A 27,261-nucleotide genomic window follows, 5' to 3' on the forward strand; every position below is an offset into this window, starting at 1 on the left:
GATCCTAGATCATAATGAGTCAGATTACATGGAGAGGAGGACCTGATCCTAGATCATAATGAATCAGATTACATGGAGAGGACCACCTGATCCTAGATCATAATGAGTCAGATTACATGGAGAGGAGGACCTGATCCTAGATCATAATGAATCAGATTACATGGAGAGGAGGACCTGATCCTAGATCATAATGAATCAGATTACATGGAGAGGAGGACCTGATACTGTAGTCCATTTCTAGTACACTGCCTTTATGGAGAAGTGGATTCACCATGACCAAGACACGGAACACATACTGTTGTAAAGTCTCGATACCGCAAGTGTTTACTGCCATCTAGTGGAAGATACTAATAAAATACTTTATTATCAGGGTGGGAGTCCACCGAACTGAAACAGAAAGTACATTTGTTGCTTTGTACAGAATCCATTTTGAGATGACAGAGCAGAAAACACTATCTGGAGAGAAGTAATAATAAAGTAAGTATTTCTGAATAATAATATATTCTAAAGGACAGAGTAAGAGAATGAATACTTGGAATGAGATATTACTAGTTAGTAGAACTGCTACTTGAGCTGAGTAGCTGACAGACAGCAGTTTTGTGGAAACTAATCAGTAGACCTACATGTTATCAGTCAAACGTCTGGTAAAGATGGTGGAGGAGCATTTACATTATAGGGCTTTATGTTTATCTCAGGGTTTCTCAGTCCTTTTGTTCTTGCCCAGCACTTACACACCTGACTCAACTAATCATCAAATGTTTTAAGACAGTTTAATATTTGAGGCATACAAATTAACATTCTCAAATTAAAACATTTTGGGTTTGTAGGGCAGGCCCGTTTACAATTTTTAAAGGACTACAGTAATTCACATTCAAGGAAAAAAAACTACAACTAAACTTGGTTTCCAGTAAAGTATATGTTTAGCTAAATTAATGTAAGAGAGATGTCTTGAAGGAGGACTACAAACCTGAAACAAAACAAGATTCGGTACAAGGTCATGAGTTACTGCTGTGGCATGCAACTGACTGTTAGCGCCAACCTCTGGTTACTGTTGTTATATAAAGGTGTCTTGCCATGAAACATTCTCTGAAGTCTTGTGTTGTTGCGCCTCTGGGTTTAGAACTCTGTGCCCTGCACCAGTGGGACAGTTCGTTTGGCATGACCCGGTGCTTTGAGTGAGTGCACATTTCACTTCAGGACCAATTGAATGGTCTACAATGTGCAAACTCTGCTCATCTGGGTAACCGGGGAATGGAAAACGAACTTGCCCAGTGACAATCAGAAATATTACCTACGCAGTTGCAAAATGTCTGAAACTGTGGCGCATATGTCTTGGCATCATTAGAAGAGGGATATATTTGTTGATAAGAAGGGCTGATTGTGGTGTGTAGACTACTAACTATTATAAAATTAGGTCGTCGTCAGACATTCAATAGTCAAAGTAGGTTTGAGCTACATTATGATCACTTATCATGCCGACCGACCTGATGGTCTGCATTGGAAATATTGTGAAAAATATCTGGCCTGGTCTATAGATTAGGCTATATACACTACATGATCAAAATAATGCTTGTTTTAACATCTCATTCCAAAATCATGAGCATTAATAGGGAGTTGGTTCCCCTTTGCTGCTATAACAGCCTTCACTCTTCTGAAGGCTTTCCACTGTGTTAGAACATTACTGCTATAACAACCTCCACTCTTCTGGGAAGGCTTTCCTCTGTGTTAGAACATTACTGCTATAACAACCTCCACTCTTCTGGGAAGGCTTTCCTCTGTGTTAGAACATTACTGCTATAACAACCTCCACTCTTCTGGGAAGGCTTTCCACTGTGTTAGAACATTACTGCTATAACAACCTCCACTCTTCTGGGAAGGCTTTCCACTGTGTTAGAACATTACTGCTATAACAACCTCCACTCCTCTGGGAAGGCTTTCCACTGTGTTAGAACATTACTGCTATAACAACCTCCACTCTTCTGGGAAGGCTTTCCACTGCGTTAGAACATTACTGCTATAACAACCTCCACTCTTCTGGGAAGGCTTTCCACTGTGTTAGAACATTACTGCTATAACAACCTCCACTCTTCTGGGAAGGCTTTCCACTGTGTTAGAACATTACTGCTATAACAACCTCCACTCTTCTGGGAAGGCTTTCCACTGTGTTAGAACATTACTGCTATAACAACCTCCACTCTTCTGGGAAGGCTTTCCACTGTGTTAGAACATTACTGCTATAACAACCTCCACTCTTCTGGGAAGGCTTTCCACTGTGTTAGAACATTACTGCTATAACAACCTCCACTCTTCTGGGAAGGCTTTCCACTGTGTTAGAACATTACTGCTATAACAACCTCCACTCTTCTGGGAAGGCTTTCCACTGTGTTAGAACATTACTGCTATAACAACCTCCACTCTTCTGGGAAGGCTTTCCACTGTGTTAGAACATTACTGCTATAACAACCTCCACTCTTCTGGGAAGGCTTTCCACTAGATGTTGAAGTGTTGCTGAGGGGACTTGCTTCCATTCAGCCACAAGAGTGTTAGTGAGGTCGGACACTAATGTTGGGCGATTAGGCCTGGCTCGCAGTCGGCGTTCCAATTAATCCCACTAGGGTTGAGGTCAGAGCTCTGTGCAGGCCAATCAAGCTCTTCCACACTGATCTCGACAAACAATTTCTGTTAGGACCTCGTTTTGTGCACGGGCCATTGTCATGCTGAAACAGAAAAGGGTCTTCCCCAACTGTTGCCACAAAGTTGGAAGTACAGAATCATTGTATGCTGTTGCGTTACTATGTCCCTTCACTGGAACTAAGGAGCCTAGCCCGAAACATGGAAAACAGCCCCAGACCATTATTCCTCCTCCACCAAGCTTTACAGTTGGCACAAATCATTGGGTCAGGTAGCATTCTCCTGTCATACGCGAAACCCAGATTAGTCCGTTAGACTGCCAGATGGTGAAACGTGATTCATCACTCCAGAGAACACGTTTCCAATCCTACAGAGTCCAATGGCGACAAGCTTTACACCACTCCAGCCAATGCTTGGCATTGCGCATGGTGATCTTAGTCTGGTGTGCGGCTTCTTAGCCATGGAAACCCATTTCATGGAGCTCCCGACAAACAGCTCTTGTCCTGGCATTGCTTCGCGACTGAGCCTGACACCACTTCGCGACTGAGCCGTTGTTGCTCCTAGACGTAACCACTACACAATAACTGTGCTTAGAGTTGATCGGAGCAGCTCGAGCAGGGCAGAGATTTGACACATTGACTTTTTGGAAAGGTGGCGTTCTCTGACGGTGCCACGTTGAAAGTTACTGAGCTCTTCAGTACCGGCCAATCTATGGAGATTGCATGGCTGTGTGCTTAATTTCATACACCTGTCAGCCACGGCTGTGGCTAGAATAGCCTAATCCACTCATTTGAAGGGGTGTCCACATACTTTTGTATATACAGTATAGTGTACATGCTCTGTCCTGCTACTTACTGGTAGGCCAGTATATTATGTGAACTGATCTGAACAGGTTTAGGCTGGTCATCTAGGATATGTAGGCTATAGCCGAGGTAAAGAAATGAATCTGAATATCACTAACAAACCACTGTCGCACATTTGAACCGAGCCTGCTTTACTCAATATAAAATCTCTTACTTGTTGCAAAAAAAACTTTTGTACGAATCAATGATTTCCCCCTCAGATCAATCATGCCCATTTTAGCCCTTCTTTCTACATTCTCAGATACGTTCAGAAAATAACCAATTAAAAGACAATAAATGGATAAAATTGTATAAAAATAAGTGTGAGACATGGCCTTGTGTTTCCCCACTGTCTATAACTACCTTAACAAACAGTGACTATTATTATTATTGACAGTTACCATGGAGAAGAGATGTTCATGTAATTGCATTAAGTCACCTAACTGTTTGGATGTGTCTATTAGTTAATGTTTTATTTATAAGAGACAATGAATAAATGAGAACGATTGACATTAAATAATTAGTTGTCATTGTGTTAACCACAACCAACATGCTGGATCTCTGTTTAGGGGTCAGTGCTCTAAAATGAGTCTCTCTGGGGAGAGAGAGGAGGGGAGCCCTGCCTCTAAAATGAGTCTCTCTGGGGAGAGAGAGGAGGGGGTCCCTGCCTCTAAAATGAGTCTCTCTGGGGAGAGAGAAGAGGGGGTCCCTGCCTCTAAAATGAGTCTCTCTGGGGAACATGACACCAAAGCTAAGAGGTGAGATGACCATTTTCTTTAAGAATTTATTATGTTTATTTCCAAAAACATATATCCACAATTCTTTCACATTAGTTTTTTCATCAGACATTATTGCTCGTGGGTACATTCAATATTACTGTTCTCAAAATGTTTTATTAATAGTTTTTAGATGTGTATGGAAGTAGTTTTTTGTTGTTGTAAAAAGCTATATACCCATTGTTTAACTGGAATGGAATGTTGGTATCCTGATTATTTGACTGTGATATGTGGTTGTGTCACCTAGGTATCTTAAGATGAATGCATTTACAGATAGACGTTAATTTGACCCAGTTTCTCACAGCAGGGAAATAATCCTGCAGCAACAGGACATGTGAACTATTATGTGTTTTATAATGCATTACAAAAATGTGTTAGGGCAAATTAAGATGGACATTTTTTTAATTGGAAATTACAAACGATAGAAGCCTTTTTTAAAGCTTGAATACACTACAGTACGGTAACTTGTATTGTAAGTCACTCTGACACAGTTTCCAGATAGCGATGGATTTTAGGCTGTTTTAAGATGTGTCTTTCTATGGGATCAATATCATGCTAAATATATTGTGAATTTACAGCATTTTGTATTTGTGTATCATGATCTGTACAAATAAGTAACAATCCACACATATAAGTCACCAATCCACAAATGTAAGTCACCATTCCACAAATGTAAGTCACCAATCCACAAATGTAAGTCACCAATCCACAAATGTAAGTCACCATTCCACAAATGTAAGTCACCAATCCACAAATGTAAGTCACCAATCCACAAATGTAAGTCACCATTCCACAAATGTAAATCACCAATCCACAAATGTAAATCACCAATCCACAAATGTAAATCACCAATCCACAAATGTAAATCACCAATCCACAAATGTAAATCACCAATCCACAAATGTAAATCACCAATCCACAAATGTAAATCACCAATCCACAAATGTAAGTCACCAATCCACAAATGTGTCACCAATCAAATGTAAACCAATCCACAAATGTAAATCACCAATCCACAAATGTAATCCACAAATGTAAATCAAATGTAAATGTAAGTCACCAATCCACAAATGTAAATCACCAATCCACAAATGTAAATCACCAATCCACAAATGTAAATCACCAATCCACAAATGTAAATCACCAATCCACAAATGTAAATCACCAATCCACAAATGTAAATCACCAATCCACAAATGCAGTTCACTGTTCACAAACAAACACCTTTTGATTTGTATTTGTAAATCGATGTATTGCATTAGATTTATTTTTCTAACTGCAGATATGCAGGTAATTTCCAAAGGCCTGAAGTAAACTGACTGCCTTAAAGACTTGCACATAGGAGAGATATGAGCAAATATGACATATGGTAAACCTGCAACTCCATGTTTGGAAGAGCTGACTTTTGGCAGGGATTTGATGACAAGAAATATCTAAAGGTTATCACGAATAGAAATAGAAAGCGATTTGTGTTAATAGAAAAAAAGGTTTGTACCCCTCGTTCGGCAATTTTGATGCCTGCCTTTCAAGGTAGCAAAAACTATGGTAACCATAATATGTTAACCATGTGTGTAACCATAGTATGTCCAACGTAAATAATCAAAACCATAGCCCTAGATTACTCTATATTTGAAACACTATTGTGGTGTACACCCGTTCATCACCCAAATAGTTGAATTAGCTGGCCAGTGTGATAACACCACTAAATGTGAAGGATATGTATGGGATCAAAATCATGCCAAATGTATTGGTGTTATCACCCTGGCCAGCTAATTCAACTATTTGGGCGATGAACGGGTGTACAGCGCAACTTTTTCTTTGACTACAAATCACGTGAGAACTTTTTGTATTTCTCTTGTCGTCAAATCCCTGCCAAAAGTCAGGTGATCTAAGCGCTTCCAAATATGGAGTTGCAAAACAAAGAGAACAACCGAAACAGTTCTGTCTGGTGCAGACAAAAAAACAGAAAGCAACTACCCACAAACCCAGGTGGGAACAGGCTACCTAAGTATGGTTCTCAATCAGAGACAACGATAAACAGCCTCCTCTGATTGGGAACCATACCAGGCCGAACACATAGAAATAGGACACACAGAACAAAACATAGAAAGAAAAACATAGAATGCCCACCCCAACTCACGCCCTGACCAAACAAAAATAGAAACATAAAAAAGGAACTAAGGTCAGAATGTGACACAATCAAATGCAATATATCGATTTACAAATACAAATTTAAAGGTGATTGTTATTGGTTAGTGAACTGCATTTGTGGATAGTCATTTACATTTGAGGAAAGGGATTTACATTTGTGGATTGGTGATTTACATGTGTGGATTGGTGATTTACATGTGTGGATTGGTGATTTACATGTGTGGATTGGTGATTTACATGTGTGGATTGGTGATTTACATTTGTGGATTGGTGATTTACATGTGTGGATTGGTGATTTACCTGTGTGGATTGGTGATTTACATGTGTGGATTGGTGATTTACATGTGTGGATTGGTGATTTACATTTGTGGATTGGTGATTTACATGTGTGGATTGGTGATTTACATTTGTGGATTGGTGATTTACATGTGTGGATTGGTGATTTACATGTGTGGATTGGTGATTTACATGTGTGGATTGGTGATTTACATGTGTGGATTGGTGATTTACATGTGTGGATTGGTGATTTACATGTGTGGATTGGTGACTTATATTTGTGGATTGGCACTTATTTGTACAGATCATGATACACAAATACAAAATGCATGCTGTGAGTTCACAATACATTTAGCATGATATTGATCCCATATCTTTCCTACAATGGCTGAAGATGTAACATATGTTTCCCATGCATCACGCAGAGAGAACGCTCACTAAGTGCGTTGTTGGAGCATATTGTTATTTAGAGGATTGATAGAAAGGGAGCGCTGCTCTTGAATCAGTTTTCTCCATTCACATCTTTCCTTAACATTATAATTATTTCACAATACTGATGATGGATCAGCTCCTAGAGAGATATTATCACCTACGCCTGAAAATATTGAGGCGGCTTATTCTAATGCTTACCCAATAAAAATGTAATAAATCACAGATTTGACACATCGTTGAAATATACTGAGGCAAATTACAGACCGTAGTCTACAAGAAGCAACATTTAGCTCAATTGATTGACCATAGCCTACTGATAATATTTTAATGCAGTCATCTGGGCTTTCATTTGAAGCATCATTTTATACATCGCTTGTTTCTATACATTTCAAAGACACTTGCAACTTTGTATTTGTAGTCAACTATGTACTGAAATGATCAGCAGTCACAGAGAGACGGAGTAACCATGTGATTCTATTTTATTTGATTATTTTTTATTTATTACCCCGTTTTCTCCCCAATTTCGTGGTGTCCAATTGTTTAGTAGCTACTATCTTGTCTCATCGCTACAACTCCTGTACGGGCTCGGGAGAGACGAAGGTTGAAAGTCATGCATCCTCCGAAACACAACCCTACCAAGCCGCACTGCTTCTTAACACAGCGCGCATCCAACCCGGAAGCCAGCCGCACCAATGTGTCGGAGGAAACACCGTGCACCTGGCAACCTTGGTTAGCGTGCGCTGCGCCCGGCCCGCCACAGGAGTCGCTGGTGTGTAATGAGACAAGGATATCCCTTTCACGGCCAACCCTTCCCTAACCCGGACGACGCTAGGCCAATTGTGCGTCGCCCCACGGACCTCCCGGTCGCGGCCGGTTACGACAGAGCCTGGGCGCGAACCCAGAGTCTCTGGTGGCACAGCTGGCGCTGCAGTACAGCGCCCTTAACCACTGGTGATTCTATTTTTAACAGAGCTCCTCTGTGTATAAAATGATGTGAGAGGGCGAAAAAGCAACTACCAATGACCTTAGCTGTTCTATGCTTGGTCTGAGGCAGGTGTTAGATTTTGGGCGTTTTTGATGGTTTTGGGAAACCACTCAGAGATTTCACAATGCTCCTATGAAGGTTTTAATTTTCATCATAGGTACACTTCAACTATGACAGACAAATTGAGAAAAAAAAAATCCAGAAAATCACATTGTAGGATCTTTAATGAATTTATTTGCAAATTATGGTGGAAAATAAGTATTTGGTCAATAACAAAAGTTTATCTCAATACTTTGTTACCCTTTGTTGGCAATGACAGAGGTCAAACGTTTCCTGTAAGTCTTCACAAGGTTTTCACACACTGTTGCTGGTATTTGGCCCATTCCTCAACGCAGTTCTCCTCTAGAGCAGTGATGTTTTGGGGCTGTTGCTGGGCAACACAGACTTTCAACTCCCTCCAAAGATTCTCTATGGGGTTGAGATCTGGAGACTGGCTAGGCCACTCCAGGACCTTGAAATGCTTCTTACGAAGCCACTCCTTCGTTGCCGGGGCGGTGTGTTTGGGATCATTGTCATGCTGAAAGACCCAGCCACGTTTCATCTTCAATGCCCTTGCTGATGGTAGGCTTTGTTACTTTGGTCCCAGCTCTCTGCAGGTCATTCACTAAGTCCTCCCGTGTGGTTCTGGGACTTTTGCTCACAGTTCTTGGGATCATTGTGACCCCACGGGGTGAGATCTTGCGTGGAGCCCCAGATCGAGGGAGATTATCAGTGGTCTTGTATGTCTTCCATTTCCTAATAATTGCTCCCACAGTTGATTTCTTCAAACCAAGCTGCTTACCTATTGCAGATTCAGTCTTCCCAGCCTGGTGCAGGTCTACAATTTTGTTTCTGGTGTCCTTTGACAGCTATTTGGTCTTGGCCATAGTGGAGTTTGGAGTGTGACTGTCTGAGGTTGTGGACAGGTGTCTTTTAAACTGATAACAAGTTCAAACAGGTGCCATTAATACAGGTAACGAGTGGAGGACGGAGGAGCCTCTTAAAGAATAAGTTATAGATCTGTGAGAGCCAGAATTGTTGCTTGTTTATAGGTGACCAAATACTTATTTTCCACCATAATTTGCAAATAAATTCATTAAAACTCATAAAATGTGATTTTCTGGATTTTCCCCCCTCATTTTGTCTGTCATAGTTGAAGTGTACCCATGATGAAAATTACAGGCCTCTCTCATCTTTTTAAGTGGGAGAACTTGCACAATTAGTGGCTGACTAAATATTTTTTTGCCCCACTGTATTTGTTACATTTGACTGTGTTAAACCAAGCAGTACTTTTTATTTGTCTCAAATGAAACCATGAATTGATAGATTTTAAACAAATACATGTCTGTCATTGAACAACCCCATGCCATGATTAGATAGTGACACAACACACCAATCTCTTTCAGAATTTCTTTGAACAATATAAGCTAATTTACCAACATTTGGAATTAAACTCTTCTGATGTTTTCCCATCTGAACTCAGAGTAGATGAGAGATGTAATGTTTGTCTCTGTTGTGTTGAAGTCCAATCAAGCAGGAGAGACCAGCCTCCCCTGTACCCAGCTGTGTGTCCATGAAGAGTGACCAGTCTATGGATCCTCCTATAATGTTTAGAGAGGGAGACTTTTCTACTGAACAAAGGTAAGAAGAACTCATGGGTCATGGTCAGTGAGTTAAACAACACTTTCATTTCTCCACCATTTCCCATTTACTTTTGCTGTTTTCATAATCCATATGCTAATCCTTTCCCCCCCATTTCCATAGTCCTAAAACAATTAACTGTGTGTGTGTGTGTGTGTGTGTGTGTGTGTGTGTGTGTGTGTGTGTGTGTGTGTGTGTGTGTGTGTGTGTGTGTGTGTGTGTGTGTGTGTGTGCGTGCGTGCGTGCGTGCGTGCGTGCGTGTGTGTGTGTGTGTGTCTCATGTTTTGTCCACAGCAACCAACAGGAGAGATCAGAGTCAGAGATTCTCAGTGGTCAGTCTTCCCAGGGTCAACATATAGACCTGACCTCCATATTCAATGTATGTGGTCCTGTTATGTACATTTGTTTTGGTTTACATCAAGTCAAGTTGATCTGTCAATCATTCATTAATGTGTTGATGAGAAAGTGTTTCTTCTCTTGCTTAACTTATTTACTTTATTTATTTCAGTTGCTTGAAGAGAATATTATAACATTTGTGAAGAATGAGCTGAAGATGTTTAAGAGGATTCTTAGTCCAGAACTCCCAGAAGGCTTTGAGAGTCAGAAGCAGGATAAGGAAGTGGTTGATGCTGAAGATGAGAAGCAGGAGAGCAGTGCCAGAGAGGGGGCTCTGAAGATCACACTGCACATCCTGAGGAAAATGAACCAGAAGGAGCTTGCTGACACACTGGAGAAAAGTACAAACATTTAAAAGCTGTAGCTAAAGTACAGCTAAAGTAGCTGTGTAACTCAATGATGAAATAGCAGCCTCAACACAACCCCTAGTGACCTCATCAAGTAGCAGCAGGGATGTGTTGTGTTGATTGATTCATTTAGACAGAGAGAAGAGGAGAGACAGATAGAGACCGAGAGAGAGATAACATGAACAATACCATCACTAATACCAATAATGATATAAATCACTCACACCACTGTGTTATGCATTATGAAAACATTTACACATTTAATTAAACAGTAAAGAGAATAAAATATTGTAATGTACAACTTTAGAACACAGTCCTAAAATACTGCATTAAAACAGATATATTATCATCCTCTGTGTTATTTCTAGATTCAGACGAACTTGCTGTGATTTGTCAACGTGAACTCAAATCTAATCTAAAGAAGAAGTTTCAATGTGTATTTGAGGGGATCGCTAAACAAGGAAACCCAACACTTCTCAATAAGATCTACACAGAGCTCTACATCACAGAGGGTGGAACAGGAGAGGTCAATAATGAACATGAGCTGAGACAGATTGAGACAACAACCAGGAAACAAGCAAGACCAGAGACTGCAATCAAATGTAACGACATCTTCAAACCCTTAACTGGACAAGACAAACTTATCAGAACTGTGCTGACAAAGGGAGTCGCTGGCATTGGAAAAACAGTCTCTGTGCAGAAGTTCATTCTGGACTGGGCTGAAGGAAAAGCAAATCAGGATGTTCAATTTGTATTTTCATTCCCTTTTCGGGAGCTGAATTTGATGAAAAGGGAAAAACACACTTTGATTGAACTTCTCAACCACTTCTCAATGGAAACCAAACAATCAAGAATCTCCAACTACGACAAGTACAAAGTTCTGTTCATCTTTGATGGTCTGGATGAGTGCCGACTGCCCCTAGACTTCCAGAACAACAAGATCTGTTGTGACGTCACAGAGTCAACCTCAGTGGATGTTCTGCTGACAAATCTCATCAAGGGGAACCTGCTTCCCTCTGCTCTCCTCTGGATAACTACCCGACCTGCAGCAGCCAATCAGATCCCTTCAGGGTGTGTTGACCAGGTGACAGAGGTACGAGGGTTCAATGACCCACAGAAGGAGGAGTACTTCAGAAAGAGATTCAGTGATGATGAGGACCTGGCCAGCAGTATCATCTCACATATAAATACATCAAGCAGCCTCCACATCATGTGCCACATTCCAGTCTTCTGTTGGATTTCTGCAATAGTCATTGAACACATGCTGAAACATAAGAGAGAAGAGATGCCCAAGACTCTGACTGAGATGTACACACACCTTGTGGTGTTTCATACCAAATGGAAGAATGAAAAGTATCACTGGAATCAAGAGAGCATTCTGTCACTGGGAAAACTGGCTTTTCAACAGCTTGTGAAGGGCAATCTGATTTTCTATGAAGAAGACCTGAAAGAGGCTGGCATTGATGTCAATGAAGCCTCAGTGTACTCAGGATTGTGCACACAGCTCTTTAAAGAGGAATGTGGGCTGTACCAGGACAAGGTGTACTGCTTCGTGCATCTGAGCATTCAGGAGTTTCTGGCTGCTGTATATGTGTTCCTCTCATTCATCAACAACAACGAGAATCTAATGGCCAAACCGCAATCAATGTTCAGCTACTTTTTTGCTCTGTTCAGATACGAGTCTGACGTTACTCTCTACAAGAGAGCTGTGGATAAAGCCTTACAAAGTGAGACGGGAAACCTGGACCTTTTCCTCCGCTTCCTTCTGGGCCTCTCACTGGAGTCCAATCAGAAGCACTTAGGAGGTCTACTGACAAAGACAAGAAGCAGCTCACAGAGCCATGAAGAAACAGTCAAGTACATCAAGGAGAAGATCAGGGAGAATCCCTCTCCAGAGAGGTGCATCAATCTGTTCCACTGTCTGAATGAACTGAATGACCATTCTCTAGTGGAGGAGATCCAAAGCTACCTGAGATCAGGAAGTCTCTCAGAAGCCAGACTCTCACCTTCACAGTGGTCAGCTCTGGTCTTTGTGTTGCTGACTTCAGAAAAAGAGCTGGATGTGTTTGACCTGAAGAAATACTCCAGATCAGAGGAAGGTCTACTGAGGCTGCTGCCAGTGTTCAAAGCCTCCAGAGTTGCTCTGTGAGTACAAACATGACATTTAAGTACTAATCATCAGGAAGAAAGACATTTTCAATTTAGGCAAAAATATGTATTATAATATTTATATAATATATAATATTATATTGAAAAACATATTAAATCAATGCATTGATGTTCACATTAGTATAACAAAATGACCATATAATTATAGGAGATGGAAGATGAATCTCTATGTTGTTTGAGAGAATAAACCAAATGCAACTGACATTTTCCTACACTACTGGTGTTAAATTAACTGTGTTTGTGAAATCATGATGATCTCTTTATCAGGCTGTCAGGCTGTGGAGTCACAGAGGAAGGAGGTGCTTCTCTGGTCTCAGCTCTGAAGTCAAACCCCTCACATCTGAGAGAGCTGGATCTGAGTAACAATGACCTGAAGGATTCAGGAGTGAAACTTCTCTCTGCTGGACTTGGGAATCCCCACTGTAAACTGGAGACCCTGGGGTCAGTATTCCTGTAGTTGGTCAACAAGTGATAAGTGATGTGTTTGGACAGTGAAGTTAACCGTTTTAAATTTGGCTCTATGCTCCAGCATTTTGGATTTGAGATAGAATGTTTCATATTAAGCGACAGAACAGAGTATCTAACCTTTTATTGGAAGGTATTCATAAATATCTGTTTTACTGTTTAGAAATGAAAGCCCTTTAAGTATCTAGTTCTCCCATTTGATTCTATTTGAAGAAGTCATAATTATTAGTATATATACATAAGCTGTACACCATATGTGTTTGAATAATCACAAATTAAGTGTGTGTGTGTGTGTGTGTGTGTGTGTGTGTGTGTGTGTGTGTGTGTGTGTGTGTGTGTGTGTGTGTGTGTGTGTGTGTGTGTGTGTGTGTGTGTGTGTGTGGTTATGATGAATAAAGTGTGTGTGTCTGTGGTTATGTATGTTCACGTGTATCACGTGAACATGCACACACTGGAAACAAACACACACACACACTGGACACACATATACACACACATATACACACACACAAGTCACACACACACTGGACAAACGCTGGACACACACCCAAAACACAGTCAAAACAAGCTTGATGTAGTCGTCGCGTTGAACGAATATGGGACCAGATACTAAACATTTAATGACTTTATTACACTTTGAGTGAATTTGTCAGAATGGGGGGACGAGATACATAAAGTGCTTTTATTTTTCTAAACGGTGAAACATATGTAGGAAAATAACCTCAAATAAACAGTGACATTATATACTGTCACCTCATATTAAACAATTGATCTGAAATCCAAAATGCTGGATTATAGAGCCAAATTAAAATGTTGGCCTCACTGTAAAACTAGATATGATGTGGACTGTACACTCAATACAATCCTAATCTAATACACCACTGTGTGTCTTTTGACTGATACTGTTTTTTAAACTGGTCTGGCCAGTCTACTAAAATAGTTTGTACTTCATATTTTTCTCTCTACAAGCAACACTTTGATAATTTGTCATTTATAGTAAGGATCCATTCATTTATGAATAGATATGGCCGGTTTCGGGACACTGATATACGTGTATTGTCACGCCCTGGTCGAAGTATTTTGTGTTTTTCTTTATGTATTTGGTCAGGCCAGGGTGTGACATGGGTTTTTGTATGTGGTGTGTAGCTTAGTGGGATTGTAGCTTAGTGGGGTGTTCTAGGAGAGTCTATGGCTGTCTGAAGTGGTTCTCAATCAGAGGCAGGTGTTTATCGTTGTCTCTGATTGGGAGCCATATTTAGGCAGCCATATTCTTTGGTTGTATTGTGGGTGATTGTCCTGAGTCTGTGTTAGTTTGCACCAGTTAAGGCTGTTTCGGTTTTCACTACGTTTATTGTTTTGTAGAGTTTGTGTTTTGGATTTGTGTTACGTTGTGTAAATAAACATGGATCACAATATACGTGCTGCAGTTTGGTCCGACTCTCCTTCACCACATGAAAACCGTGACATGTATCTAAAGAAAAGAATAGCGTTGTGTTTTTTTAATTATTTGACTCTTTGCAGGCTGTCAGGCTGTCTAGTCACAGAGGAAGGCTGTGCTCCTCTGGTCTCAGCTCTGAAGTCAAACCCCTCACACCTGAGAGAGCTGGATCTGAGTAACAATGACCTGAAGGATTCAGGAGTGAAACTTCTCTCTGCTGGACTTGGGAATCCCTACTGTAAACTGGAGACCCTGAGGTCAGTATTCCTGTAGTTGGTCAACAAGTGATAACTGTTCACCAGATGCACATGTGTTTACCAGGCACACATACTGTAGTCCATACCATGTGTGTTTGGACAGTGAAGTTAACAGTTTTAAATTTGGCTCTATGCTCCAGCATTTTGGATTTGAGATAATGTTTCATATTAAGCGACAGAACAGAGTATCAAACCTTTTATTTGAAGGTATTCATAAATATCTGTTTTACTGTTTAGAAATGAAAGCCCTTTAAGTATCTAGTTCTCCCATTTGATTCTATTTGAAGAAGTCATAATTATTAGTATATATACATATGCTGTACACCATATGTGTTTGAATAATCACAAATTAAGTGTGTGTGTGTGGTTATGACGAATGAAGTGTGTGTGTCTGTGGTTATGTATACACGTGAACATGCACACACTGGACACACACTCGCACACACACTGGACACACACACATACAGTGCCATGTGAAAGTATTCGGCCCCCTTGAACTTTGCGACCTTTTGCCACATTTCAGGCTTCAAACATAAAGATATAAAACTATTTTTTTGTGAAGAATCAACAACAAGTGGGACACAATCATGAAGTGGAACGACATTTATTGGATATTTCAAACTTTTTTAACAAATCAAAAACTGAAAAATTGGGCGTGCAAAATTATTCAGCCCCCTTAAGTTAATACTTTGTAGCGCCACCTTTTGCTGCGATTACAGCTGTAAGTCGCTTGGGGTATGTCTCTATCAGTTTTGCACATCGAGAGACTGACATTTTTTCCCATTCCTCCTTGCAAAACAGCTCGAGCTCAGTGAGGTTGGATGGAGAGCATTTGTGAACAGCAGTTTTCAGTTCTTACCTCAGATTCTCGATTGGATTCAGGTCTGGACTTTGACTTGGCCATTCTAACACCTGGATATGTTTATTTTTTAACCATTCCATTGTAGATTTTGCTTTATGTTTTGGATCATTGTCTTGTTGGAAGACAAATCTTCGTCCCAGTCTCAGGTCTTTTGCAGACTCCATCAGGTTTGCTTCCAGAATGGTCCTGTATTTGGCTCCATCCATCTTCCCATCAATTTTAACCATCTTCCCTGTCCCTGCTGAAGAAAAGCAGGCCCAAACCATGATGATGCTGCCACCACCATTTTTGACAGTGGGGATTGTGTGTTCAGGGTGATGAGCTGTGTTGCTTTTACGCCAAACATAATGTTTTGCATTGTTGCCAAAAAGTTCAATTTTGGTTTCATCTGACCAGAGCACCTTCTTCCACATGTTTGGTGTGGCTTGTGGCAAACTTTAAACAAAACTTTTTATGGATATCTTTAAAAAATGGCTTTCTTCTTGCCACTCTTCCATAAAGGCCAGATTTGTGCAATATACGACTGATTGTTGTCCTATGGGCAGAGTCTCCCACCTCAGCTGTAGATCTCTGCAGTTCATCCAGAGTGATCATGGGCCTCTTGGCTGCATCTCTGATCAGTCTTCTCCTTGTATGAACTGAAAGTTTAGAGGGACGGCCAGTTCTTGGTAAATTTGCAGTGGTCTGATACTCCTTCCATTTCAATATTATCACTTGCACAGTGCTCCTTGGGATATTTAAAGCTTGGGAAATCTTTTTGTATCCAAATCCGGTTTTAAACTTCTTCACAACAGTATCTCGGACCTGCCTGGTGTGTTCCTTGTTCTTCATGATGCTCTCTGCGCTTTTAACGGACCTCTGAGACTATCACAGTGCAGGTGCATTTATACGGAGACTTGATTACACACAGGTGGATTGTATTTATCATCATTAGTCATTTAGGTCAACATTGGATCATTCAGAGATCCTCAGTGAACTTCTGTTGAGAGTTTGCTGCACTGAAAGTAAAGGGGCTGAATAATTTTGCACGCTCAATTTTTCAGTTTTTGATTTGTTAAAAAAGTTTGAAATAGCCAATAAATGTCGTTCCACTTCATGATTGTGTCCCACTTGTTGTTGATTCTTGACAAAAAAATACAGTTTTATATCTTTATGTTTGAAGCCTGAAATGTGGCAAAAGGTCGCAAAGTTCAAGGGGGCCGAATACTTTCGCAAGGTACTGTACACACACACAAGTCACACACACTGGACACACACCCAAAACACAGTCAAAACAAGCTTGATGTAGTCGTCGCGTTGAACGAATATGGGACCAGATACTAAACATTTAATGACTTTATTACACTTTGAGTGAATTGGTCAGAATATTTATGACTTCAGATGGGGGGACGAGATACATAAAGTGTTTTTATTTTTCTAAACGGTGAAACATATGTAGGAAAATAACCTCAAATAAACAGTGACATTATATACTGTCACCTCATATTAAACAATTGATCTGAAATCCAAAAGGCTGGATTATAGAGCCAAATTAAAATGTTGGCCTCACTGTAAAACTAGATATGATGTGGACTGTACACTCAATACAATCCTAATCTAATACACCACTGTGTGTCTTTTGACTGATACTGTTTTTTAAACTGGTCTGGCCAGTCTACTAAAATAGTTTGTACTTCATATTTTTCTCTCTACAAGCAATACTTTGATAATTTGTAATTTATAGTAATGATACATTCCTTTATGATTAGATATGGCCGGTTTCAGGACACTGATATAAGTGTATCTAAAGAAAAGAATAGCGTGGTTTTTAAATTATTTTACTCTTTGCAGGCTGTCACGCTGTCTAGTCACAGAGGAAGGCTGTGCTCCTCTGGTCTCAGCTCTGAAGTCAAACCCCTCACACCTGAGAGAGATGGATCTGAGTAACAATGACCTGAAGGATTCAGGAGTGAAACTTCTCTCTGCTGGACTTGGGAATCCCCACTGTAAACTGGAGACCCTGAGGTCAGTATTCCTGTAGTTGGTCAACAAGTGATAACTGTTCACCAGATCCACATGTGTTTACCAGGCACACATACTGTAGTCCATACCATGTGTGTTTGGACAGTGAAGTTACACACACTGGACACACACACACACACACACACACACACACACTGGACACACACACACAGCATATACGTGTATATATACACACACACACACAAGGCACACAAACACACACACACACTGGGCACACACACACCCATATACACTCACTGGACCCACTCACACAGCATATACGTATAGCACACACACACACACACACACACACACACACACTGGACACACACACACTGGACACACAAACACACACTGGACACACAAACACACACTGGACAAACGCTGGACACACACCCAAAACACAGTCAAAAAAGCTTGATGTTGTCGTCGCGTTGAACGAATATGGGACCAGATACTAAACATTTAATGACTTTATTACACATTGAGTGAATTTGTCAGAATATTTATGACTTCTTCAGATGGGGGGACGAGATACATAAAGTGTTTTTATTTTTCTAAACGGTGAAAAAGATATGTATTCAAATAACCTAAAATAAAAGTGACATTATATACTGTCACCTCATATTAAACAATTGATCTGAAATCCAAAATGCTGGATTATAAAGCCAAATTAAAATGTTGGCTTCACTGTCAAACTAGATATGGTGTGGACTCAATACAATCTAAATCTGATACCTCACTGTCTGTCTTTTGACTGATACTGCTTTTTAAACTGGTCTGGTCAGTCTACTCAAATATTTTGTACTTTTTATGTTTCCCTCTACAAGCAATACTTTGATAATTTGTCATTTATACTAATGATCCATTCATTTATGAATAGATAAGGCAGGTTTCAGGACACTGATATATCTAAAGAAAATAATGGTGTTGTGGTTTTTAAATTATTTTACTCTTTGCAGGCTGTCACGCTGTCTAGTCACAGAGGAAGGCTGTGCTCCTCTGGTCTCAGCTCTGAAGTCAAACCCCTCACACCTGAGAGAGCTGGATCTGAGTAACAATGACCTGAAGGATTCAGGAGTGAAACTTCTCTCTGCTGGACTTGGGAATCCCCACTGTAAACTGGAGACCCTGAGGTCAGTATTCCTGTAGTTGGTCAACAAGTGATAACTGTTCACCAGATGCACATGTGTTTACCAGGCACACATACTGTAGTCCATACCATGTGTGTTTGGACAGTGAAGTTAACAGTTTTAAATTTGGCTCTATGCTCCAGCATTTTGGATTTGAGATAATGTTTCATATTAACCGACAGAACAGAGTATCTAACCTTTTATTTGAAGGTATTCATAAATATCTGTTTTGTTGTTTAGAAATGGAAGCCCTTTAAGTATCTAGTTCTCCCATTTGATTCTATTTGAAGAAGTCATAATTATTAGTATATACAGTGCCTTGCAAAAGTATTCGGCCCCCTTGAACTTTGCGACCTTTTGCCACATTTCAGGCTTCAAACATAAAGATATAAAACTGTATTTTTTTGTGAAGAATCAACAACAAGTGGGACACAATCATGAAGTGGAACGACATTTATTGGATATTTCAAACTTTTTTAACAAATCAAAAACTGAAAAATTGGGCGTGCAAAATTATTCAGCCCCTTCACTTTCAGTGCAGCAAACTCTCAACAGAAGTTCAGTGAGGATCTCTGAATGATCCAATGTTGACCTAAATGACTAATGATGATAAATACAATCCACCTGTGTGTAACCAAGTCTCCGTATAAATGCACCTGCACTGTGATAGTCTCAGAGGTCCGTTAAAAGCGCAGAGAGCATCATGAAGAACAAGGAACACACCAGGCAGGTCCGAGATACTGTTGTGAAGAAGTTTAAAGCCAGATTTAGATACAAAAAGATTTCCCAAGCTTTAAACATCCCAAGGAGCACTGTGCAAGCGATAATATTGAAATGGAAGGAGTATCAGACCACTGCAAATCTACCAAGACCTGGCCGTCCCTCTAAACTTTCAGCTCATACAAGGAGAAGACTGATCAGAGATGTAGCCAAGAGGCCCATGATCACTCTGGATGAACTGCAGAGATCTACAGCTGAGGTGGGAGACTATGTCCATAGGACAACAATCAGTCGTATATTGCACAAATCTGGCCTTTATGGAAGAGTGGCAAGAAGAAAGCCATTTCTTAAAGATATCCATAAAAAGTGGTGTTTAAAGTTTGCCACAAGCCACCTGGGAGACACACCAAACATGTGGAAGAAGGTGCTCTGGTCAGATGAAACCAAAATTGAACTTTTTGGCAACAATGCAAAACATTATGTTTGGCGTAAAAGCAACACAGCTCATTCTGTAGGTCAGTTGGTAGAGCATGGCGCTTGTAATGCCAGGGTAGTGGGTTCGATTCCCGGGACCACCCATACGTAGAATGTATGCACACATGACTGTAAGTCGCTTTGGATAAAAGCGTCTGCTAAATGGCATTTATTATTATTATTATTATCACCCTGAACACACCATCCCCACTGTCAAACATGGTGGTGGCAGCATCATGGTTTGGGCCTGCTTTTCTTCAGCAGGGACAGGGAAGATGGTTAAAATTGATGGGAAGATGGATGGAGCCAAATACAGGACCATTCTGGAAGAAAACCTGATGGAGTCTGCAAAAGACCTGAGACTGGGACGGAGATTTGTCTTCCAACAAGACAATGATCCAAAACAAAGCAAAATCTACAATGGAATGGTTCAAAAATAAACATATCCAGGTGTTAGAATGGCCAAGTCAAAGTCCAGACCTGAATCCAATCGAGAATCAGAGGTAAGAACTGAAAACTGCTGTTCACAAATGCTCTCCATCCAACCTCACTGAGCTCGAGCTGTTTTGCAAGGAGGAATGGGAAAAAATGTCAGTCTCTCGATGTGCAAAACTGATAGACATACCCCAAGCGACTTACAGCTGTAATCGCAGCAAAAAGTGGCGCTACAAAGTATTAACTTAAGGGGGTTGAATAATTTTGCACGCCCAATTTTTCAGTTTTTGATTTGTTAAAAAAGTTTGAAATATCCAATAAATGTCCCTCCACTTCATGATTGTGTCCCACTTGTTGTTGATTCTTCACAAAAAAATACAGTTTTATATCTTTATGTTTGAAGCCTGAAATGTGGCAAAAGGTTGCAAAGTTCAAGGTGGCCGAATACTTTCGCAAGGCACTGTATACATAGGCTGTACACCATATGTGTTTGAATAATCACAAATTAAGTGTGTGTGTGTGTGTGTGTGTGTGGTTATGACAAATTAAGTGTGTGTGTGTGTGTGGTTATGACAAATAAAGTGTGTGTGTCTGTGGTTATGTATGTTCACGTGTATCACGTGAACATGCACACACTGGAAACAAACACACACATACACACTGGAAACACACACACTGGACACACACTCACACTCACACACACTGGACACACACTCACACACACTGGACACACACACACATATACACGCACACACTGGACAAACGCTGGACACACACCCAAAACACAGTCAAAACAAGCTTGATGTAAACGTCGCGTTGAACGAATATGGGACCAGATACTAAACATTTAATGACTTTATTACACATTGAGTGAATTGGTCAGAATATTTATGACTTCTTCAGATGGGGGGACGAGATACATGAAGTGCTTTTATTTTTCTAAACGGTGAAACGGATATGTAGGAAAATAACCTCAAATAAAAGTGACATTATATACTGTCACCTCATATTAAACAATTGATCTGAAATCCAAAATGCTGGATTATAGAGCCAAATTAAAAATGCTGGATTATAGAGCCAAATTAAAAATGCTGGATTATAGAGCCAAATTAAAAATGCTGCTTCACTGTCAAAATATATTTTATTTTTTATTTTATGTATTTCACCTTTATTTATTAACCAGAGAGGCCAGTTGAGAACAAATTCTCATTTACAACTGCGACCTGCCCAAGATAAAGCAAAGCAGTCCGACACATACAACAACACAGAGTTACACATGGAATAAACAAACATACAGTCAATAATACAGTAGAAAAAGTCTATATACAGTGTGTGCAAATGAGGTAAGATAAGGGAGGTAAGGCAATAAATAGGCCATGGTTGTGAAGTAATTACAATATAGAAATTTAAACACTGGAATGGTAGATGTGCAGAAGATGAATGGGCAAGTAGAGATACTGGGGTGCAAAGGAGCAAAATAAATAAGTAAATAAATACAATATGGGGATGAGGTAGGTAGATGGGCTGTTTACAGATGGGCTATGTACAGGGGCTCTGTGAGCTGCTCTGACAGCTGGTGAGGGAGATATGAGTATCCAGCTTCAGTGATTTTTGCAGTTTGTTCCAGTCATTGGCAGCAGAGAACTGGAAGGAAAGGCAGCCAAAGGAAGAATGGGCTTTGGGGATGACCATTGAGATATGGTGCGGGCTGTATACTCAATACAATCTAAATCTGATACCTCACTGTCTGTCTTTTGACTGATACCGCTTCAAGCAATACTTTGATAATTTGTCATTTATAATAATGATACATTAATTTATGAATAGATATGGCAGGTTTCAGGACACTGATGTATCTAAAGAAAAGAACAGCATTTTGTTTAAAATTATTTTACTCTTTGCAGGCTGTCAGGATGTCTAGTCACAGAAGAAGGCTGTGCTTCTCTTGTCTCAGCTCTGAAGTCCAACCCCTCACACCTGAGAGAGCTGGACCTGAGTTACAATCACCCAGGAGACTCAGGAGTCAGACTGCTCTCTGCTGGACTGGAGGATTCACACTGCAGACTGGAGAATCTCAAGTATGGAGAGGGTTTATGTCAATGTTCACATCAGACATGTTTGCGTTATCAGGCTAGTTAAGACAAACATTCTTACCACCTATTGGGAAAGGGGGAAACAGAGTCAGTTGTTCAACTGACTGCATCCAGCCCCTCAGACAGGTTGGACTAAGTCATGTGTGTGTGTGTGTGTGTGTGTGTGTGTGTGTGTGTGTGTGTGTGTGTGTGTGTGTGTGTGTGTGTGTGTGTGTGTGTGTGTGTGTGTGTGTGTGTGTGTGTGTGTGTGTGTGTGTGTGTGTGAGTTCATGTATATCACTCAAGGACTGTCTGTTCTTCTGCTTACCGCTACAGTGTGGAACATGGTGGAGAGAACAGAATGAAACCTGGGCTTAGAAAATGTGAGTGTTGACTCCTGTGAAGAATATGACTAAGAATAAGTCTTAATTCAAGTTAAGTCAAAGACCACCATCATTACTTACTTGGTCATATTAAATATAAGTTTAGTTCTACAGAAGCATAAATCAGGGACACCAAAGTTTAGAAAGTGTTGCTTTGACAATGTGTGTCGTGTTCGTGTTACATTAGAAATGTTTGTGTTCATGATGCGTACAGGTGTTTGTGTGTAATTAATGGAATAAGTGTGTTTTATATTACCATACAGGATAACATATGATCATTCAACAAGTCTCAAGTTCCATTTCAATCAATTATATGAAGAGGTCCTCCTTTCTTTTTGATGACCAATTCATCCCTTTTACCAAAGAGCACCTATCTACCAAAATGTACTATTGTGTACCTTAGTAGCGCTTCCCTCCCTCCTCTTTCTACAAGTCTCAAGTTACCTTAACTTCTCATTTTTGATACCTATAATTATCTACATGAAATGAATGAGTGAAAAATGAGTTAACATTCTAATGTGAATGATGATGATTTCTAATATTGTGTCTGGTTTCATCCATCAGATGCCTGTGATCTCACACTGGACCCAAACACAGTAAACAGAAACCTCTCTCTGTCTGAGGAGAACAGAAAGGTGACATGTACGAGAGAGGAGCAGCCGTATCCTGATCACCCAGAGAGATTTGAGGATGATGAACAGGTGTTGTGTAGAGAGGGTCTGACTGGGCGCTGTTACTGGGAGGTAGAGAGGAGTGGGAGATGGGCTGATATAGGAGTGACATATAAAGGAATCAGCAGGAGAGGAAGGGTTAATGACTGTGGGATTGGACAGAATGACAAGTCCTGGAGTCTGTTCTGCTCTGACAATAGTTACACAGCCAGGCACAATAATAATCTCACTACCAAATACGTCCCCTCCTCCAGATCCCACAGAGTAGGAGTGTATCTGGACTGGCCAGCCGGCACTCTGTCCTTCTACAGAGTCTCCTCTGACACACTGACCCACCGTTACACATTCCACACCACATTCACTGAGCCCCTCTATCCAGGGTTTAGTGTTTGTGATGACTCCTCAGTGTCCCTGTGTCAGGTGGTCCCTGTGTTAAACACAACATGATGTTTCACTCTAATCATGTGTTTTATGTTTGATCAGAATATGACGTTTAAATACGTTCCATACGCACAGAAAGCTTATAAGTTTTACATCCCTGTTAGTGAGCATTTCTCCTTTGCCAAGATAATCCATCCACCTGAAAGGTGTGACATTTCAAGAAGCTGACTAAACTGCATGATCATTACAAAGGTACACCTTGTGCTGGGGACAATAAAAGGCCACTCCAAAATGTGCAGTTTTGTCACATAACTTGAAACACCTCTTGCATTGTGTTTTGAGGGAGCGTGCAATTGGCATGCTGACTGCAGGAATGTCCAACAGAGCTGTTGCTAGATCATTTAATATTCCCAATCATGTGAGATCCATAGATTAGAGCCTAATTTATTTATTTCAATTGACTGGGTTCCTTATATGAACTGTAACTCAGTAAAATCTTAGAAATGGTTGAGTTTAGATTTTAGTTCAGTATAACAAAAAAGAGCAGTTCTAAATGTTTTATGTCTGATATGATGTTAATAGAATATTTAAAAAATGATTTTGTGTGGAGGTGCTGACTAAAGTCATTCCATCCTTTCTCTAAATGTTAGTAACACTAAGTCATTCTATCCTTTCTCTAAATGTTGGTAACACTAAGTCATTCTATCCTTTCTCTAAATGTTAGTAACACTAAGTCATTCCACCCTTTCACTAAATGTTAGTAACACTAAGTCATTCTATCCTTTCACTAAATGTTAGTAACACTAAGTCATTCTATCCTTTCTCTAAATGTTAATAACACTAAGTCATTCTATCCTTTCTCTAAATGTTAGTAACACTAAGTCATTCTATCCTTTCTCTAAATGTTAGTAACACTAAGTCATTCTATCCTTTCTCTAAATGTTAGTAGCACTAAGTCATTCCACCCTTTCACTAAATGTTAGTAGCACTAAGTCATTCTATCCTTTCACTAAATGTTAGTAACACTAAGTCATTCTATCCTTTCTCTAAATGTTAGTAGCACTAAGTCATTCCACCCTTTCTCTAAATGTTAGTAACACTAAGTCATTCTATCCTTTCTCTAAATGTTAGTAACACTAAGTCATTCTATCCTTTCTCTAAATGTTAGTAACACTAAGTCATTCCATCCTTTCTCTAAATGTTAGTAACACTAAGTCATTCCATCCTTTCTCTAAATGTTAGTAACACTAAGTCATTCTATCCTTTCTCTAAATGTTAGTAACACTAAGTCATTCTATCCTTTCTCTAAATGTTAGTAGCACTAAGTCATTCCATCCTTTCTCTAAATGTTAGTAACACTAAGTCATTCTATCCTTTCTCTAAATGTTAGTAACACTAAGTCATTCTATCCTTTCACTAAATGTTAGTAGCACTAAGTCATTCCATCCTTTCTCTAAATGTTAGTCATTCATTCCATCCTTTCTCTAAATGTTAGTAACACTAAGTCATTCTATCCTTTCTCTAAATGTTAGTAACACTAAGTCATTCTATCCTTTCTCTAAATGTTAGTAACACTAAGTCATTCTATCCTTTCTCTAAATGTTAGTAACACTAAGTCATTCTATCCTTTCTCTAAATGTTAGTAACACTAAGTCATTCTATCCTTTCTCTAAATGTTAGTAACACTAAGTCATTCTATCCTTTCACTAAATGTTAGTAACACTAAGTCATTCTATCCTTTCTCTAAATGTTAGTAACACTAAGTCATTCCACCCTTTCACTAAATGTTAGTAACACTAAGTCATTCTATCCTTTCTCTAAATGTTAGTAACACTAAGTCATTCTATCCTTTCTCTAAATGTTAGTAACACTAAGTCATTCTATCCTTTCTCTAAATGTTAGTAACACTAAGTCATTCTATCCTTTCTAAATGTTAGTCTAAATGTTAAATGTTAGTAACACTAAGTCATTCCACCCTTTCACTAAATGTTAGTAACACTAAGTCATTCTATCCTTTCTCTAAATGTTAGTAACACTAAGTCATTCCACCCTTTCACTAAATGTTAGTAACACTAAGTCATTCTATCCTTTCTCTAAATGTTAGTAACACTAAGTCATTCTATCCTTTCTCTAAATGTTAGTAACACTAAGTCATTCCACCCTTTCACTAAATGTTAGTAACACTAAGTCATTCTATCCTTTCTCTAAATGTTAGTAACACTAAGTCATTCCACCCTTTCACTAAATGTTAGTAACACTAAGTCATTCTATCCTTTCACTAAATGTTAGTAACACTAAGTCATTCCACCCTTTCACTAAATGTTAGTAACACTAAGTCATTCTATCCTTTCACTAAATGTTAGTAACACTAAGTCATTCTATACTTTCTCTAAATGTTAGTAACACTAAGTCATTCTATCCTTTCTCTAAATGTTAGTAACACTAAGTCATTCTATCCTTTCTCTAAATGTTAGTAACACTAAGTCATTCCACCCTTTCTCTAAATGTTAGTAGCACTAAGTCATTCCACCCTTTCTCTAAATGTTAGTAGCACTAAGTCATTCTATCCTTTCTCTAAATGTTAGTAACACTAAGTCATTCTATCCTTTCTCTAAATGTTAGTAACACTAAGTCATTCTATCCTTTCTCTAAATGTTAGTAACACTAAGTCATTCCACCCTTTCACTAAATGTTAGTAACACTAAGTCATTCTATCCTTTCTCTAAATGTTAGTAACACTAAGTCATTCTATCCTTTCTCTAAATGTTAGTAACACTAAGTCATTCTATCCTTTCACTAAATGTTAGTAACACTAAGTCATTCCACCCTTTCACTAAATGTTAGTAACACTAAGTCATTCTATCCTTTCTCTAAATGTTAGTAACACTAAGTCATTCCACCCTTTCTCTAAATGTTAGTAGCACTAAGTCATTCCACCCTTTCACTAAAGCTCTAAAGTAACTTTATATTGACAGATGCCTCATGTCAGTGTTCTGGATTTTGATGAAAGGAAATCCCATATAACCTACTGGCCAGGACTTTTCTATGGCATCTTCTGTTTGGGTGTCTCAGGTCAGGTCTGCACCATGATCAGAATGTGTCTCTGTGTCTATTTCCAGCCCTGCCATTTCTATCATGTCCTGATCTAGTGTTTCACCCCTGACCTCCTCACACATCTCAGTGTTCTTGTCTGCTTGGGGTTGTATATTGGGGTTGTGCTGCAGAGCATCATGGGGGTTTGTATGTGTTGAGATGATCACGTTCCAGATAAATGGTTGAACTGA

At 39.6% G+C, this 27,261-nt stretch overlaps 1 protein-coding gene across 8 annotated transcripts; it reads left to right on the forward strand.

The window, feature by feature from the left end:
• Positions 1-376: 376 nt before the first annotated feature.
• Positions 377-27,261, forward strand: LOC118383248 (NACHT, LRR and PYD domains-containing protein 12-like). 8 transcript variants are annotated; one of them, XM_052519658.1, is made up of 14 exons: positions 377-477; positions 4,043-4,231; positions 9,657-9,773; positions 10,068-10,152; positions 10,282-10,510; positions 10,885-12,661; positions 12,953-13,126; positions 14,672-14,845; positions 17,538-17,711; positions 18,671-18,844; positions 22,375-22,548; positions 22,879-22,925; positions 23,490-24,955; positions 26,928-27,261. In XM_052519658.1, exons 2-13 carry the CDS (start codon positions 4,059-4,061, stop codon positions 24,041-24,043), a joined length of 3,852 nt encoding a protein of 1,283 aa, XP_052375618.1. In that variant the 5' UTR covers positions 377-477; positions 4,043-4,058; the 3' UTR covers positions 24,044-24,955; positions 26,928-27,261. The 8 variants fall into 8 exon arrangements, with proteins under 8 accessions (XP_052375618.1, XP_052375621.1, XP_052375620.1 ...); XM_052519661.1 differs by lacking the exons at positions 18,671-18,844; positions 26,928-27,261 and having other exon boundaries at positions 23,490-24,584; XM_052519660.1 differs by lacking the exons at positions 17,538-17,711; positions 26,928-27,261 and having other exon boundaries at positions 23,490-24,584.

This window comes from Oncorhynchus keta, chromosome 5 (genome assembly GCF_023373465.1).
Source record: "Oncorhynchus keta strain PuntledgeMale-10-30-2019 chromosome 5, Oket_V2, whole genome shotgun sequence".
NCBI lineage: Eukaryota > Metazoa > Chordata > Actinopteri > Salmoniformes > Salmonidae > Oncorhynchus > Oncorhynchus keta.

Coding starts and splice junctions, on each gene's coding strand:
- LOC118383248 (XM_052519658.1), top strand. CDS start 4,059: ATGAGTCTCTCTGGGGAGAGAGAGGAGGGGAGCCCTGCCTCTAAAATG. Junction 4,232..9,656: donor CATGACACCAAAGCTAAGAG/GTGAGATGACCA, acceptor GTTGTGTTGAAG/TCCAATCAAGCAGGAGAGAC. Junction 22,549..22,878: donor TGCAGACTGGAGAATCTCAA/GTATGGAGAGGG, acceptor TTACCGCTACAG/TGTGGAACATGGTGGAGAGA.